Below are 18,716 nucleotides of genomic sequence, written 5' to 3' on the forward strand. Positions count from 1 at the left end.
GCCTTGGTGTCATTCAGGCCTGGGAACCTGGGTGGCACACAGCATTTGAACTTGGGAAGGGAATGTGTTCTTTAAATTGACTTCAGTTTTTCTATGGCATCAAGGCAAAGATCCACCCCCAGAAAGTGCCTGCTATCTAACTGTTCAATTTCTAATGATTTATAATTCCCCTAATAAGGGATTTGCATAAAAGCCCTGACTGTTTTAAATGATGCCTTACTTTATGCCTTAAAAGCGTAGAGCAGATTTATCTTCTACGTCAGCCTGCTTTATAGCACTTTCTTCTACTTGAAAGCTACAGGGACTGCAAATCAACATTAAGCCTCCTTTTCCTCCATGGAAGTGGGATAAACCTTTAGGCAAATTGCTAAGTGCACTGCTAAGCCCCTAAGCTTTCATGGCATTGATACTCACAGACTAATAGCAATCCTCAAATCTGGTCGAAACTGCAGAAAAATTTTCATTGTGAATCAGAATTGGGGTCTTCACCATTCCCTGGAATTGTGTCTCAAGGTTTTTCTTGATTTAGAAATATTGGGAAAAGACCATGGTTGTCCAAAAGTTAGTGACGATATAAGAAAGAAATACATAGAACATTCCCACAAAAGCTAAGGAACTTCAGGTCACATGAAGTGCTTCTGTGAAAACCCTGTCTAAATATACACACTGAGGTAGGATTGGCTGTTAAAGGCCTAAGGCAAAGATGGATGCTCTCAAGAAATAAACTCCCCCCAATAAGTATAATGAACTCCGGTAACATTGTGTTTACTTGAACATTTGTTATGGAGCCCTTGCAAACCTGAGAGAAGCAAATAAGTGAATTATCGTTCTCCTTATAGACAGCACAAGGTGAATGTTCTTGCAGATGTATCTGCAAGGTAGGCACATGATTCTAATACTTGATTTTAAGAGGTGCTATGTCTTTGTAATCTCATACACTTAAGTGGAAATCTAGGTTTAAAGCATTGTTTTCAAACTCTGCTTAAATCATCAGCTAAAGGAAATGAGAATACCTCTTAGCACTAGAAGAAGAACAACTTTTACTGGACCTAATGAGGGAAAAAAATAATTGCCAGAGGTCCAAGCATTTCCATACAGTACCTGAGGATCAGGATTAATACCAGTGACATGACTGAGCAGGACAGAGGGAATTGCAGGAAGAGGACACAGCCGGTTTTGGAAGTAATCAGCCAGTTCTGCCCTCTACCAGGTAACACCTGGAAGCCACATACAGGCTAGAAATGAAGAAATCTTCTGGTAAAAAAATAAATGTTTCTTGTAGATCATTTTTAGTCTGCAAAGAGTCAATAGTTACAAAGCACTGATCACGGTCTCGGGAACTTTCTGTCCCGTACCATGCACCTGTAGCAGCTTTCTCTGCCTGCAGCCAGCTCTGCCTCACACTTCACACATCTGCACTTCAGATTCTGCAAAGCAAAGCCCTAGATTAGCTTCTCAAAGCATCATATCACACAACCCGAACTCTAGACCTGTTCCTTCACTCACAGAAAGCACGCTCTTTCCATGATCCTGGGTCCTATTTATCACCCCATAAGGTCTCTACTCCCAAGCCCAAGGACAAAACTGAAGGTCCTGCCACTGTTGGGGCTCCTGGTCCAGCAGATGGAGCTGGAGAGCAGATGCTGTGTGCAACAGCCAGTTACACCCATCAGCTGTGTGGAAGGGCTCACACCATAGATAAGGGACATGCCTTCACATAGACCTGACTCAAAGAGAGCGTCTCTTAGTGAGTGCAAGGAGATCAGCAGCACTGCCCTTCCTCCAGAGCACTCGACGCACTCAGACTGCTCAGCTATAAAGCTCCACCACAGATGGTGACTGTTGAGTTAATAGCAGTATTCACCTTGTTGCAAGATGCTGGTGTAAAATAGCTGGCTCACAATACTGGTCAGCCCACAAATATTACTCCAAAGCACATTACATACCACACCTAAAGAGGAAGGAAATGCCATAAACAGGACCATAAACCAGCCCAATACAATGAGACATTAATTTGTAAAGGGCTTCATAAGGATATAAATAAAAAGCCTTATTAATTTCAAGATTTTTTTTTAAGATTAAGACTAATATTAATACTGTTACATTAACATTGCACTACACTGTTATATTACAGTTTCCCATCACCAAAGTTGCCCTCTGAGTCCCTTTTTCTTCCAGATCGGTTCTTAATTAGTAGGACTTTCACAGAACAAAACTGGTGACCTCAATGAGACCCAATTAGAAACTGACAGAATCACAGCCATGCAAAGTATCTTTTCTGCAACAGGTATTATCACACCTAGAAAGTGGAGCTCAAGCCTGGAAAGGACTCAAAGCTCTCCATATCTAATGAAAGAGATTGTGAGAGATCACAGAAGGTGTCCCTGCCTGTGGCATGGGGTTGGAACTGGATGAGCTTTAAGGCCATTTCCAACCCAAACCAGTCTGGGATTCTATGATTCTGAGCCACCACAGAATCATTGTGTGATTGAATCATACAGACAAGAACCATGCTGCTCTGCAGGGTGCTGGTGTGCCTAATTGGGAATGCTTAGTAGATTCTTAGAAAGCATACTCTGTACAAATCTAATTCCCATCAGACAGGCTGTAACTGCAGCTTGTCTGTCAGCATGCAAGAGTTACAAGAGGGGACTGTACGAGCATTTGTTCTGACAGTAAGTCAAGAACCTAAACCATGCAAGGAGGTTTGAATTTGCTTCGCTTCTACTGGTTGTTTGGAGGACAGAAATAAAACAACCCAGACTAAACCACAAAAACCTGACAGAGATGGGAAGAAACATAGCAAAACCACTAGATACAGAGATAGATGCCTTCCTACTTGAATAAGTCTTATTGATCTGGTAAGAACAGGAGCTTTTGCCTTGAGAAACCATTATTATATTTGTATTCATAACTATTAGACCTTGGGAGAGAGAAATAAAATGTGACAAACAATAAAAGACACACAGATGACACTGAAGTGTCCAGTAAATAAAAAGTTGATGGCTTAGAGGTCTGGAATACAGCTCAGCTCCAGTTGATAACAACTTGGGGCGAGGGGGGACCCAAGCAAACTAAACCAAGAAAAGTATCTTAGCAACAACCTGTACTGCCATGACACCTGCAGCTGCCCTGGTCCTGTTCTTGGTGATGAACTGTACCCCAGCATTAGAGTGTGACTCTACAGCAGGCAACAAGCCAACACCAAATAACATCAAAGCCAAAAAGTAACAAATGCATTCAGCATGTTCAATCACAGTAGGGTCAGGAATTAACAGGGGACAAGCTGGGGAAAGTCAAACCTTGCCTTGTTGATACTGATAGGGCCTTAGGCTCTTAGACCAGCAATACAATGTCTGCTGCAAAAATCACAGTCATATAATAATGTGAAGAAAATCCGTGACCAACTGTTACTCTGCTATTACAAGATATGAGTACAGATACACAAAGACAGACATTTCTATGTTAGCGTCAAGCAGGCATGAATTGGACCTAATAGTTTGTGTAGTCTTATACATACCCACCTTTGGCACTGAATAATACACTCTGGACTCTACATATTGAGTACATTAAAATATCCATTTGTCATAACACTTCTGGTTAACATTTACACTACTTGGTATGGCTTCTTTTATAGAATCCAAAAAAAGACTAACTAAGATTGTCCTACTTTCTTAACAGCAAAGAGATACAACAAAACCACCTGGAAACCGGGCCCTATTTTGAAGGTAAACCATGGTAAGTGATGCTCTTCACACCCCTAGGAGACAACTGAAACAAGAATCTGCCACAACAGAATTTTGTTACCAGATTCAATCGTTAAAAACCTCTATGATAACAGTACAACAAGAGCCTGAAGACTTAAGTGTGAAGAATAAAATCAATCACCAACAATTTTTCTCCAGCAATAGTTGAAACTGCCCAGGGAGGAATGGGGAGACAGGACTACTTGCTGTTGCTTCCCTGGTGTCTGCTGCAGCTGAATTTCTCAAAGACTTGTGTTAAGCTTAATCTCTGCTAGGGAAAGCAGCAGCTTTACAAATGCCTTAGGAAAGCAAAACTGTCAAAAGCAATTGCTACAGTAGAGCCTCTAATGAGAGGAAACCTCAGTTACACACAGTCCTAGTTTGAGGAACACTGACCGAATGCCTTGGATGTCCACTCCTGTACATACTAGCTGAACTCAAGCAGTATCAGGAACCGTAAATGAGGCACCAGAATAGCATTTACAATTTATACATGGACTGGAAGCTCTGTACAGCTTGTTCCACCAACCTGTGATACAACACATCCCTGCTCCAAACAAATGTTCCGAGCATCCCGAGCCCACAGCTTCAAAAGTTCATTCATTAATTGCATAACACTGGGTATGTATTTTGAGCATAGTCAGTGCTCAATAATTTTGATATGGCCAACACCTCAGCTGAAACCACCAGAGAGCAACAAGGCACACGGACAGAAGGCAGGTCAGTCTCTCCTCCTCCATTTTCTTTGCTCCATACAGCAAACATCTTGAATTCGGTTACTTTACACAGAAATCAGAATTAAGCTCTTGTCTGAGGGTTTACTCCTGTTCTTCATCGTTAGTATCATTAGCCCTGCTGCTCCTGCTGCCAAGTCCTCAAACACTAATGGCAAGGTTGCTTACTGTTTTGGGGTTGGGATTTTTGGTAGTGTGTTAATCATGACATTTGTTGCCAGCATCAATCATTTTCTTGCAGGAGCACTGGAGCCACAGCTGTCATATTCCAGCCTTTATGATACATTATGGGCAATGTAATCTTTACAGCTCACAGGCAGGCAGCTGCAAGCAAAGGATGTTTGCTGCAGCCAAGTAGGGGAAGCATAAGGACGTTTTTAAACCATCTTTACACCTCTTCCTCCATTTAAACTTCACATGGTGTGTCCAGCAGGTACGACTCAGATATCTAGGCCCCCCTAAGACCACCTGCTATTGTGTCTTCTCAGCAAGAGGAAGTGTGGAGAACGAACACATCTATTGCCACACTCCTGCTAACATTATCAGGAGTGAAGCAAGCAAAAATAGGGTAGAAAAATCTACCAGCTCACTAAAACCACAAGTGTTATTTTGAGCTACCTGAGAGAAACTCACCAGCCTCAACAGAGTGCAGGGCCAGCACCTCGGAGGTTATTCAGTCACAGTATAGTTATTCAAGCAAATGACCCACAGGAGATCTGGGGATCTGGGGTACACAAAGATAGCTGCTCTCCAAATGTAGCTGCATACATTTTCCAGCAAGTCAGCTATTCTGCATAGGTAGGATAGGCATTTATAGCGGGAAGCAGTAGCAATAATACCTAAAAAACTGTCTCCAAAAAAAAGACATTTGCTCTGTGAAATGACAGAACCAACAAACTAGAACCCAGGGCTGCTATTTCACAGCTCTGCTGTTTTCAGGATATGAGTTCATATCATCCCCTTCATTACAACTGTATGTGCTGGATTATCAGTTGTGTGCTACACCTCTCAGACTGGCATTCTATTACACAGCACAGACTGCAGTCTACCAGAGCTGAGGGAACAGAGTCTAAGGTCCTGCCTCTGGGCTGTGACTCCTGGGAGCCAAACAGCAAGACAATACTCCCTCTGGAACTTCACATAATTAAAATAGAAGAGTTAAAAAGAAAACCTATAACACATGCCAAAGATATACCTCCTCTGAATCCAGTTAAATTTCTAAACTGTGGGGTTATAGCCTCCAAAAGTGCCTTACCAGCTAATGAGCAGTAGAGACAAAAAGCCCATACCACAGAGAGCTGGCTTCTAATCTGCGCTAAATCTAAATTCAGCATAACTGAGGACAGCTTGAGTTGGCAATCAGCTGGAAGCAATCATTCAGCTCCCACAGTACTGAGCTCTCCCCTCAGTCTAATTTAGAGCAGCACTCATGCTCTGTACTGGCTCACTGAAATTGAAACTTGAATTGGCCAAGCCAATAGCCAAGCCTGGGCCTTAGTGAAAACCTGTGGTCACTGGCTGTGGCTGCTGTGCATGACTAGCAAGTGTAAACACTGCTACTCACTTTTATCTTCTGGGTCTCAGTGCTGTTCTGGGCTGAAGACTCATCTGCTGCTGTTAGACAAGTATGTAGGGCCAACCCACCCTCTCCCCAGGCCTGCTGCAGCCCTACCACCTCAAACAGAGCCTTGGGTCCATCTTCCATTTTCACAGAAGGCACCTGTAAATCCATTTGAACATAATTTCATTTTTAGATGGCTGGATTTAGAAACTCAAAATAACCCTTTATCTTGCTCTGTTGCTTTTGAGTAGACCCCCATAATGTACAATAATACAAGGAGCACTCATGTTCAATTCATGGATTAACTGTGATTTAGCCGTAAGAAAATCAATAAAGTCCAAATTAAATAGGAATAACATGTAGGGTTTGATATATCATAGGATTTATTTTGTCAATGTGGACTTGCAAACTCTGGCTTCCACCAGTTTCGCTATGTGAAAGTCAGAATTTGCACTAGTTCTCTGTTCCAGCAAGAAATGGGAACAGTCCCTGTCAACGCTGCACTTCATGTTCTTGTCACAGTGGCAGCATGTGCTGCCTTTATTAATGGTAATGAGATTGAGCCAATCTCGGTTCAAAAATCAATGCTAAGTGGTTATACTATTCTGGGGAGCTGGTACAGGCTTCCTGAATAAGCCTTGGTCTTCCCTTTTAGTGATCACTAATAGCCAAAACCCTGTCTATCCCTCTCCAGCAAATACACCTCTTAGACTGAGGTGTGTGTGGGAGGCAAACATTCCATTTTCCAATATAGACCCAAAACAATAAGGGTAAAAAGAAACTTCTGCCAACCCCAAAATGATCACAGGACATCTTTTATCATGAATATCACTTTCATTCCAGAGATAGGGTTTGAGCAGGACAGACCACTGTTTGGCTCATAAGGCTGAAACATAATGAGCTTTACCATAGAGAATACATGAGAAAATTTATTACTGGGTAGAAGAGAGGCAGAAATGATACTTGAAAAAGTCTGGGAAGGCACTGTGGTACTGCAAAGCATCCTGAAACCTGGGGAGCAGGTGAAAGAGGGCAGAAGGCTATGGGAATGCCAGACTAAGGCAACTGGCAAAGCCATGAGAAAGGAGTAGCAGCCACCGTGTGAGGCAGAGATGGTATGTTTGAATTACAAGAATGCAATTCCTTCCTTGGGTTCTGGTGAATACAGAAACCACTATGTCTTGTTCTCATGGTCTATACCATCACTATGGTCATGATGGATTAACAGCTCTGCTATTTACTGTATATATAAACCAAAACTATTTACAGCGAGATAAATGCCTTCAGAAATATGTTCTCCCCATAGGGCCAGATTGGATACTCAAACTGCTGCATAGGTCAGCTGTACGACTCAAAATAGCACTACCAAGTCCTTGACTACTTTGAACACTGATTTCACACAGGAAATCCCACAGCAGTTCCACCACTGGGGAATGGTCCCATCTGGAGAGTCATGCTCTCTACTGATAGATATCAGCACATCTCCAATGAAATCAATAGATATGCTGATTTACACAAGCCTGGAGGCCAGTGAATCAGTGGAGGGGCATGAATTGTGACCAGATGAGAATCTGGGATAAATATGCCACAAGCTTTCCACTTCTTTCAATTAAAGACTTTTTCATTGCTACCCAACAGCTCTTTGAGAACCTCTCTGAAAAAAAATCAGTGGAGTTTAGCCTGGTTTCTCCTGGGCACAAAGTCCATTACAACATTTGACCCTGTAGTCTTAGTAGAGTGACGCTGAGCCCTGGAAGATGAGATACCCTTGGAAAAAGCTGCTACAAGTCAGAGCTCAGGTTTAAATGGGAATAATACTAGGGAAGACAACTCACACTGCAGCTGGTCATGAGCTGACTAGTTCCTGAATGGAAGATTCAGACTCTGGTGCTGCTGAAGTCATGATTTTCATTAGCACTGAACTAACATAAAAGAATGTTAGCAATGTTTTGATGGAAGTGAGAGCATCCTTAACAATTAATACTGTTTAAGTGGAGTTTAAGTGATTTAAAAGCCTTGTCTGCTCAGGGTGAAACCTACCTGGAGTACACAGGTTGGGATTGGTATTCCAAGGTCTTTAACCAGGGAAAAAGAATGAGGTCAATGTGCAGGAGAAATACACATACCCTGCTCTTCCTAGGGGAAAAGACTAATATGGGGTGGATGGGAAGAGTGAGGAATAGGTGGTTCCTTTAGAGGAGAAAAATATGTCATCCAAAAGACAATTAAGAGGAAACAGACCACCACTTTTTTACAGACCTCTTGACTGTCAGAAAGGATCTATTCTTAACCAGAACAAGTGGTAAGAAATAGGCACTTGTGTGCATCTGCTTCTTGTTCCAAGGACGAGGTATAGCACTTCCACACCCCTCTACTTCAGTAATCCCTTCTGACCACTGTGAGTCTGGCCCAGCAATGTTTTACTTTTTGTGCCCTGTTCTTTATGAACTACAGGCACAATCCAGCCCCCCTGACTTCAGCAAGACCCATTTACTGAATTTAAAGTGAGTTAGAACATAATTTCCCCTTTTTTCAGCCACTGTTTGGCAGCTGTTGGAAGAAGGAGATTTCAAGAATTATTATATATTCATCAGAATATATATGGGCAAAGTACAGCCTTAATCATGCAGAATCTTTTGTGTACTTCCACCACAGGTACTCACCAGAGGGAGCAGCCGTGTCACAAGAGCCTGGTAGATGATGGCTGCTCTCAGCAGCACAGCAGGCCCCTGCTCCCTGTGCTGATCTGTAGCTACTTGGCCACAACTTGACAGCCGAAAGGTCAGAAGTAGCACCTCATTTTTCATAGTGTGGACTAGGCAATGTGTCAATAGCTGGCAAGTAAGAGGCTTCCTGTCAAAAAATATTATGAAAATGGAAGTCATTTGGATTACTGGAACTATATTCATCATCAGGAATGAATTACATTCATTGCCAACAGAGAGGGGCAATTAATACCTAGCAAGCATTTATCAAAGAGGAAGCACAAGCCATAAAATCTAGGTCATTATATCAGTGACACCTTTCTGAGCACTTCAGTTCTTCTTGAAGAGCTGTCACCCGGGACTTCACTTAGGCAAACACTGCTTGGTGAATGGAACAGCGCATGGTCACAGCTGGAAATAGCCTGGTCAGGTTTGATCTGTATACTTTAGGATTCATGTTTTTTTCTTTTTTCTTTTTTTTAAGATCACTGAAATGCCTTCAAAATAATCTGTGTCAAAACTTTCATTGTTTTCTGCTTTATTTAACAAACCTCATTTCAATAGACAATGGTACATTTAAGCTGACTCTTCTCCTTTCTTTAGTATTGATACGTAGTTATTTAGGATGCAAACTCTCCCTCCTTTTAGAGTCCTATTCTTTAAGAAACAACCCCAAGCTTGACCCATGGGGTTATTGTTTATGGGATATTTTTTGTTCTCCCAGTGATGCTGGAGCTGCAGCTGTAATTACTGGCTTGTTATGCCCATCTATAGTCAATGTGCTGCCCCTGACAGTTCTTTTATTCAGAACCTGGACCTTAAAATCACATTTTCCAGTATGTACAAGTGTATTGCTTCTCAACAGCTATGATCATAGAATCATATCATAGAATCACAGGCTGGTTTGGGTGGGAGGGGACCTTAAAGCTCATCCAGTTCCAACCCACTGCTATGGGCAGGGACACCTTCCACTAGACCAGGTTGCTCCAAGCCCCATCCAACCTGGCCTTGAACACTGCCAGGGATGGGGCAGCCACAGCTTCTCTGGGCACCCTGTGCCAGCCCTCAGCACCCTCACAGGCTGAGGCTCTCCAGGTTGAACAAGCCCAGCTCTCTCAGCCTGTCTCCAGAGCAGAGCTGCTCCAGCCCTCGCAGCATCTCCATGGCCTCTGCTGGAGTGACTCCAACAGCTCCACATCCTTCTTAAGTTGATCCTTCAATAAATACCCTCAAGGCCCCACAGGCATCCTGAGTACATGTATTCTACAGGCATGGACACACACTCCTTTTGCAAACAGCTGTTCACGGGGTTGACTTTTCCAAGGTTACTTGTTAACAGCATCAGCTGAGGGCCACACTCTCCATTGCAGTCAGCTAAGTGCAACACAGCTGCAATCCCTGCAAATGTCAATTCAATCAACCAGACTAAACTGCTCATTAAAGTATTCAGAGCAGAATTCATCCAAAATAACCTACCATAGTGTGAGACTGGCAAGCACCCCATTTGGTGAGCCGAGCTGTGAAACACTAAAGGAGCACAAAGGGAGCAGAAGTGTGGTGAAGAGCAGCTAAGTATTTATGTTCTCAGTTGTTCCACATAGCCCTTAATGAGGATGTCTGCCCACACCTTTACACTGAATTAACCTTCATTTGATTTACCTGAATTTACTTTGGAAGCTAAATCCACTTAAAGCCACTTTAATTCTGAATTCAAACATCCACAAAGGTGTTTAATGACTAATCCTCTTGACAGGTTCATGTAGGTTGTAGTTCTCTGCCTGTCCTCTAAGCAGGTCATTCCCGAAAATGGTTTGCAAAAGATACTCCCAAAAAGCCAAAAGCAGTTCTACAGTGTCATCCCGTGTTTTGGCGCAGAAACCCCTGCCACAGGCACAGCACTGCCTGCAAGGACCAAATAAAGCTGCAATTAGTAATAAAGGAAAAAGAGTTACACATATTCTTGGCTGCTGCAATGTGTATTACTCATGTTACTGTAGTCCTGGGAGCTCACTGAATTCATCAAGGCTTTGAGCCTACCAGTGTAATTCCCTTAGGAAGAGGCCTTAAAAGAAACTTGGAGAATTTCAGGAAAAGATTACCTCCTTTGTATCCTGTACTGGTGGTAGGATTCTTTCTTCTTCTCTCAACAAGGCTGTGGGGATCAATGATAGGAGGGAACTCAAGAGCTAAAGATTAAACCAGTATCTACAGATGCTTCAGCAGGAAATTTCCAACTCATTTCAAGTTTGCTTGGCCCAGCAGCAGGGAAGGGCTCAACAAGCTTCTGACAAAGCCCAGCTAAGAATTTTGCTCATCAAGGTTCTTTCTGAGAATGAGTGAGATTTTAACTAATGTTGGTTCTTCCCTCTCCTCCATCAGCCTCCTTACCCCAACAAGCACCTAGGCATAGAACTACTTAACTAATTTCAGAAATATTAAGGTTAATGGGCAAGAAAGGAGCTAATTCTAGGTAAGACACATTCAGTGCTTTCCAAGTATGCCTTCCCACAGCATTGCCCAATCTACCCTAGTCTACCTATGAAGAGAGTTTGATTTGCTTACATGCTACACTGGCTTTTATTTCTGACAGCATTAGATTATGAAAAGACTAAAATTACTCAAATGTTGGGCTATTTTGGGTTGCTCTGGCTAGTGTGATATCAATCATACACAGGCTTGTGGCTGATTGTAATCAAGTGCCAACAATTACCACAGAGTAAATAAGATAAAATTTCCTCTTTCCAAACTGTTTGCTATTTTATTTTACAATTATACTTTACAGATTGCAACTCTAGCCCTTCAGCTCTGTTTTCCACCCCCAGTTCTGCCTGTCTTCCTCTGCTCTAACATAATACCAGTGTAAGCAGCAGTAACTGCATTAAGGAGCCAAGGAATAACCTCTGCTGAAATCCACACCAAAAAAAGAAATGAGGGGAAAGGAACTGCAAGACAATTTAAGGATACCCACAAATTCTAGCCTTCAGCTACAGCAGGATTTAAGTTACACACACAGAGGCACAGCCCCAAAGGAAGCTACTGTTTGTACATACCCCCCCCCCCCCCCCCCCCATAATGTTAAGGCATCTGTACAATCATTTAAAAAGTAGCATTTCACCTCCATATTATTATTTCTTTTGAAAAAAACAGAGCTGCTTATGATCACAGCAAGCTGGTGTTTAGCAGATACAAGTTTGTCAGCCAGGATTAACATCACTCTGTTTCCAATAAAATAGCTGAAGTGGATTAAATGATGCTTTTGTTTGTGGTTTTAAGAGCCTAGTTGGCACTGCTTTCACCACACCTGTGTACTGGATCAGACAAACAGCTCCTGTTCCTACGACTGGGAAACATCAAAACTGTTAGAGGCTGGAGGGGCCAGGTGACAACTTTGCTGCTGGTGTCCAGCAAAGTTTGAGTCTGATAACAAGTGAAAGCAGCTACCAATTGTTGCTTGGGTACCACACTACATCACACATTTAGAAAGTTAATTTCACCACATGGACTCAAGAAAGCAGCAAGTATGTCCCAGCCAGAATCAGCTCACCCAGCCTGAGGTTTTCTCCCATTGGAAGGAGAGATCAGGGAGAAGACAATTTTACTTCATTTTTAAGATAGTCTCTCTTTCACAGGTTAAAACATCGATGTTTCCCTCCTAGCACCTTTCCCAGTACTAACTAAACTGATGCTAACACTGAAGCAAGGTATCTCATTCAATCAAAAGCCGTTCCCTTCTCTGTTGAACAGACTCTAAACCAGTGATAACTATATCAAAACATCCACTACATGCAAAATGCAGACAAGTTCTACTAGCACAATCTCTGCTTCCTTTACTGGAGGAGGTGAGTGAGGGTGAAGGGGAGGAACAGGCAGAATCTAACTGTCATTGGCTAGAGACTTAATCAAAATAACTGTTTTCAGCCATGTCTAAATTTATCCTTGTGTGTCATCTGCACCCTGGCTTGGATCACAGATTGAAGAGGCAATCCCTGATGAATGGCAAATTACTGACTGCAGGAACCTTTTGCCAACTGATGCATCTGCTGTAGGTTTGTAAATGTGATCTGATTTCTGAGCACTTCAGCAGCTCCAGCTAATTTCTCTAATGAAAACACTCCACTCTTCTGCAGAACTAGCTGTAGCATTGCATGTTTGTGCTTCCTTCTGGACACAGCTCCTGGTGCAAAATGCAAGCACGGTGTTTCCGTGGTTTTACATTTCTGTTCCACGCAGTTGTGTTGCTAATGTAGGAGAGCAGATAGCGAGGACACATCTAACAATCCTGTCCATCTAAGGCAAAACAGATAACACTCTTTCAGGGCTTCTAAAAATTCTTGCAGTAGATGAAGACATATTGGAAATGTCAAGTGTTTGTTCATTTTCATTCTGTGGGGAAGTAAAAATGATTACAATGCCATCTGTTAGATTATTTGAAATTCCACATTAAACTGTGGAATAAACCCTGAGACCATTCAAAGATCTGCTTTACCATTGCAAAGTGGGAGCAATGGATAAGAATGAAGAAAGTATCTGCATTTCCTTCCTGCAACTCGCAGAATGTAATTAGGAAGGTAATATTTAATAACAAAAAGGAGAATACTATTGATGTTAATGGTCTGAATGGTCTTTCTGTTAATGCATTTTTGTACCAGATTCGCTCTCTGTGATACCCATGGCTGAGTATCAAATGTTCTGAGGTTATAGATCTGAAAACTATGAGGGTGGCAAGATGTTACTGAAATGTTCTGCTCTGAACCGAGTTTCAGATTGCTAAAATTCTGGATTTATGAGCCTCCAAAGCAGATAACTCTGCCAAAGTAAGACTGCAGGAATGTGAAGAGCTGCATAATGTGAGCATTATTGGCTCTGATGGCTGTAGTTCTCCAGTTCAGTTAGGACATTATATATCATGGGAATTTAGGTTAAAAAAAATAATAATAATAAAGAAGTTTTCTTTGCTGGAAGTTATCTTCTTACTCTGGACAGTTATTTTTAATCTTGGGCAGGAAGACTATAACCTTTCCTGATCCAGAAGAAATCACTTTTCCATCTCTGGCAGCATGAATGTGCTAAAACCAGACAGTGTCTCTGCTGGAGTATAAAAAGGGCAAGTGTCAAAGAGAAAAGTCAGCTTGTCACCAGAAATTACTGGCTATAGGAGTGTGGTCCAGATGTGAGGCATAGAAAAGAACTGATCTCTGTTTTGCACAGGAACCAAGGGCAGAAAGTGTACTTCATATACTTTTGCAGGTCACTGCCAGCTGAGCAGGGCAACCCAAAGTGAATTTGAAAGAAGCTTTATGACCACAAGACTGGCAGAGCTAGTGATACCTAGGATCGGCTACATTTCTGGCTCAGGACATGTCATCATTCTTACAGAAATCCCTCTTTATCCCATCCATAGTCTCTCTCAACACTAATGAGAGACCACCAAGAGATGTGATGTAATGTGAATTAGTGTTCCATACCAATTCTGCATCAGCCTGCATTAAAGGAATTCTGAATCACTTTACTAGAATTAATGACTCATCTGTGCTGTCAGAGAGATGCATAACCCGTCATTCCATGAGAGTGGATAGGAGCAAAATAGTCGACGTCATCTACCTGGACTTGCGCAAAGCATTTGAAACTGTCCCACATGACATCCTTGTCTCTGGAGGGATGTAAATTTGATGTATGGCATGGGCTGGATGTGGCTGCCCACAAAGAGTTGTGGTCAATGGCTCAGTGCCCACTTGGAGACCAGTAATGAGTGGTGTCCCCCAGGGGTTAGAGTTGGGACCGATCCTGTTCAACATCTTTGTTGGTGACATGGACAGTGGGATTGAGCGCACCCTCAGCAAAATTGCTAATGACACCAAGCTGTGTGGTTCGGTTGATACGCTGGAGGGAAAGGATGGGATTCAGAGGGACCTGAACATGCTTGAGAGGTGGCCAATGCCAACCTCATGAAGTTCAACCAAGAAAAGTGCAAGGTCCCACACGTGGGTAAGGGCAACCCCAGGCACAGCTACAGGTTGGGCAGAGAAGAGATTCAGAGCAGCCCTGTGGAGAAGGACTTGGGGGTGTTGGATGGGAAACTGAATATGAGCCAGCTTCAGTGTGCACTTGCAAGACCAAAAGCCCAACTGTATCCTGGGCTGCATCAAAAGGAGTGTGACCAGCAGGTCGAAGGAGGTGATCCCGCCCCTCTACTCTGCTCTCATGAGACCCCACTTGCAGCACTGTGTGCAGTTCTGGTGTCCTCAACACAGGAAGGTCATGGAGCTCTTGAAGCGAATCCAGAGGAGGCCACAAGGACAATAAGGGGGCTGGCGCACCTCCCATATGAAGACAGGCTGAGAAAGTTGGGACAGTTCAGTCTGGAGAAGAAAAGGTTGCATGGAGACCTTATAGCAGACTTCCAGTATCTGAAGGGGGCCTACAAGGATGCTGGAGAGGGACTCTTCATCACAGACTGTAGTGACAGAACAAGTGGCATGGGTTCAAACTAAAACAGGGCAAGTTCAGGTTAGATATAAGGAAGTTCTTTACTGTGAGGGTGGTGAGGCACTGGAACAGGTTGAAGAAGGAAGTTCTGTAAATGTTCCATCCCTGGTAGTGTTCAAGGCCAGGTTGGACAGAGCCTTGGTCTAGGTGAGGGGTTGGAACTACATGATCTTAAGGTCCTTTCCAACCCAAACCGTTTTATGATTCTATGAGAGTCAAGGGTCTGGCCCATAGGATACGTTAGCAGAGAGACACTGTGGGATCACTCAGGATCACACAAGAAAAAGGTAGTTTTGGCCAAAAATTCAACATTCATTTATTCTATAGTGAAATATTTCCTCCTGAATCAGAAGAATCCCATCCCGTAGGGTGCGCTCCTTGTCCTATCCTGCTCACTTTTGCTTGTCCTGCCAGTACTCCTGCTGTGAGCACACAGCACTGTCCCTGCCACACTCTCTCTCTTGCACATTCTCATTTACCTTACCATGACATCCTGCTCTGTCCTGTCATGTTATTATTATCAGAAAGTTACACACAAGGAGCTCATGCTCTTTTTTGGACAGCATCTTTCTAGTCTACCTGGGTTCACTGGACTATAACTATGAATGAAACACAGAAATGCGTCAGCCAGCACTGACAGGCAAGAACAGCTGAAGTAACAATGACTTCCTTAATAGAACTGCTCTCAATTTACTTCATTAGGTCATACGATGTTTTAATGTCAAATACCAGCCCAACTTTCAGATGACTAAGGACCAACATAATTCTAATGTTCATTAGAACACAATGTTCATGCAGTTGTGAAGCATGCTAATAACCAAAAGTTCTTGAAAATGGGTATTTTCACTTAAATGTGTTCAGGAAAATAAGTGTAAATTGAGGCCATTTAGCACCATACATCTGAGTGCAGCTAAAAATGTCCAATGGCACAAGTAACTGGTACCAAGTAACTGGCACATACAGTTTCTTGTTTATTTTTTTAGAAGTGGAAAAATTTCCTGCCAAAGGCTCAACTCCTAAGGTGAAGAACTGCTCTGACAACTGCACTGGAATTTCAATCCAAGCAGCACTAAATTCTCTTTGATTTTGTTTGCTTTCTGAGACATAATCATTAAAAATGAGAAGCGTCTTCTCCGTGATTGGTGTTTACACACAGGAACACTCAGAGAGGCTCTGAAGGGTTCCCAGCCTCATTGTGCTGGTGGGCTGACCCCATGTAACAAAAAGTTCTTCCTCTAATGAGTTTCTACTCCTGGTTAACAAGCAGCAGCTGAAATAAGTAAAAGAAGTTTAATTACTTACACATTTCATGCTAGCACAAGGCTGGGAATCAGGAACTTGTGCCTTAGTCCTGACTCTGGGATGGAGTATTTCTCTGTGAGACTTTCAAGTGAGGATAATATTTCTTTATCCTTCTCCCTGTCTAGCTGGAATAATTATCAAAAGCCTGTAAAACACTCTGAAAAAGAATGTAAGATTATCAAGAAACTTTCGACATTCATCTCTGTTCCCTTTCTTTACCTCTCTAAACCCCAACAGCAGCACCCGTATTTTCCACAGCATCGTTCTTCAAATGATTTCAAACTACCTCACAAATAAAATGTGCCACCATTTCCAGAGCCACAGCAGGGGAGGTCATGGTCACTTTGAAATGCTGCAATAGAGCATGGAATTGGTCCTCAGCCATCTGAAATCTCGCTGGTGTTTGGCACATGATTCTATCTGGCTTCAAATACTATTGAAATGGCTCTAGCTTGATACTCCAGGAGATTCACCAGGTAATTATCAACTTGGGTAAAGCCTTATTTTTTCTAGCCTTTCAACTATTTGTCTTTTCATGTATTTCCCCTGACACTCTACAGAAATCCCCCAAGAAAATAAAATGGGGGCTGTGGAAGAGCAAACTATACTCAGCTGCTGCACCAGGAAGTTTTAACCAGAGCTCAAGTAGTTTGTTTTTCAAACTATTGGCTTCCAGTTTAGAAATGGATTGTGTCCAAGTTGCCACACAGGCTCTGTGATCTTGCATCCAGCTGCAAAATACTAAGCAGATAACCCTCCAGATCTGTGAACTCTCCAAGGCAGTAAATATGGGGTTTAGTGATTCTGGGAGCTGCTAAGTTCTTACGACATCCATTGAAGCTTGCAGGAGCTCTGGGTGCTTGCCACAGAGCTGGATAGAGCTCTATGGTTTTAAAATACAAATAACTGCACTCCATAATCTCAGATAAAGCCTTGAATTCCATTCCCTGCCACTAAGAATAATGCCTCCATAATTATTATTTGTGTAATAACGTGCTTACAAGTTGTGACCAAGCTTATCCCCTTGTGTGTTAAGATTTGGAACTACAGTGCAACCTAAAGCAATGTTAACCAAGAAGGCATGAGAAAAACTCAGAATGCATCTGAAATTACATAGTTTCTTTAACAGCAGTGTGCCCGTGTCATACAAGCATGTACATCCTCTCAAAAAACAAAGGGTCAGCTCCAGTCTCCTTTCATCTACAGATAGCATCACTGCTCCCAGCCCTGAGGTAAGGCCAGGAGTTGTGAATTCTATTGAGTCCAAGAGAGAAATTCATAGCAGAAAGCATTTCTCTGTATAATTAAACGTGACTGGCACTTGTTCATACACACCGCAAACTTAAAGTAGCTATTCCTTCTGCCAACAAATGCTAGACCTTGCAAGAGCAAGACCTGAAGAGACAAAATGTACAGAAATGGTTTTCTGTCTTCCTGCCCACCTCATCTAAATGAGAAATAGAATTTAGACTGTAAGCGTTTACATTATTGTCTTCTCTTCAAGTTTACTCTGAACCACCCTGCTTATGTGAATGGAGGAGTATTTAGGACCTCTACTGGCAGCAAGTTCATGCTTGTAATTCTGGAAGCTATATTCTTTTTACACATATTAACCTTTCCCTTAAGCAACAGCAACAAATGTTCCCATCTGTCAAGATCATGCATAAGGATATTTAAGAATGAACCTAAACTCATTTTAATCAATTCCAAGATATGCCAAGGAATATAAAGGATTAAATATTTCACATTTCCTGGGGTCATTTCAAACTTCAATCAGAGAAACAGCACTGAAGCACTAATTTCTTGATAAAGACTTGACTGTTCAATTAATTCTGCAGCCGGAAAGTGCAACAGAGAGAGGTGGGAGGCCCTATGAAGCCATCAGAATGGATCTCCATGTGGAAGTTTAAATTGAAGTTTCTCTATGGCTTTTTAGTGCTCCTGTTGCATTCAGTATGGAAGCGGGTTTCCTGGTTCTGAGCAGTAGGTTTCTGCAGCAATTTGGCTGAGAAACCTACTGAAGCAGATAAGAGGTTATTAAAGCAGGGTTACTGTATATCATGTTTTAACTGTTCTGGTTGTGTGAGCAGAGCCATCAGTCTGTAAAGCTCCTGGCTTGATTTAATCTGTGCCCTAGCAGTGCCAAAGCCCACCCTCTTCCCTAGTATCCCTTGCTCAGAGA

The 18,716-nt window shown here is 42.5% G+C and overlaps 1 protein-coding gene across 1 annotated transcript in view; it reads right to left on the bottom strand.

Annotated features, from left to right (window-relative positions):
- The window catches only part of DNAAF8 (dynein axonemal assembly factor 8), a 93,380-nt gene that overhangs the window by 53,903 nt on the left and 20,761 nt on the right, over window positions 1-18,716 (bottom strand). The window contains 3 exon segments of the mRNA XM_061473710.1: window positions 6,045-6,200; window positions 8,705-8,855; window positions 8,857-8,890. Coding sequence (XP_061329694.1) covers window positions 6,045-6,200; window positions 8,705-8,855; window positions 8,857-8,890 — 341 coding nt within the window.

Source organism: Pezoporus flaviventris, unplaced genomic scaffold (genome assembly GCF_033815535.1).
Source record: "Pezoporus flaviventris isolate CSIRO_AGI_PZ_B2104156 unplaced genomic scaffold, CSIRO_AGI_Pfla_v1 ptg000078l, whole genome shotgun sequence".
In the NCBI taxonomy this organism is placed as follows: Eukaryota; Metazoa; Chordata; class Aves; order Psittaciformes; family Psittacidae; genus Pezoporus; species Pezoporus flaviventris.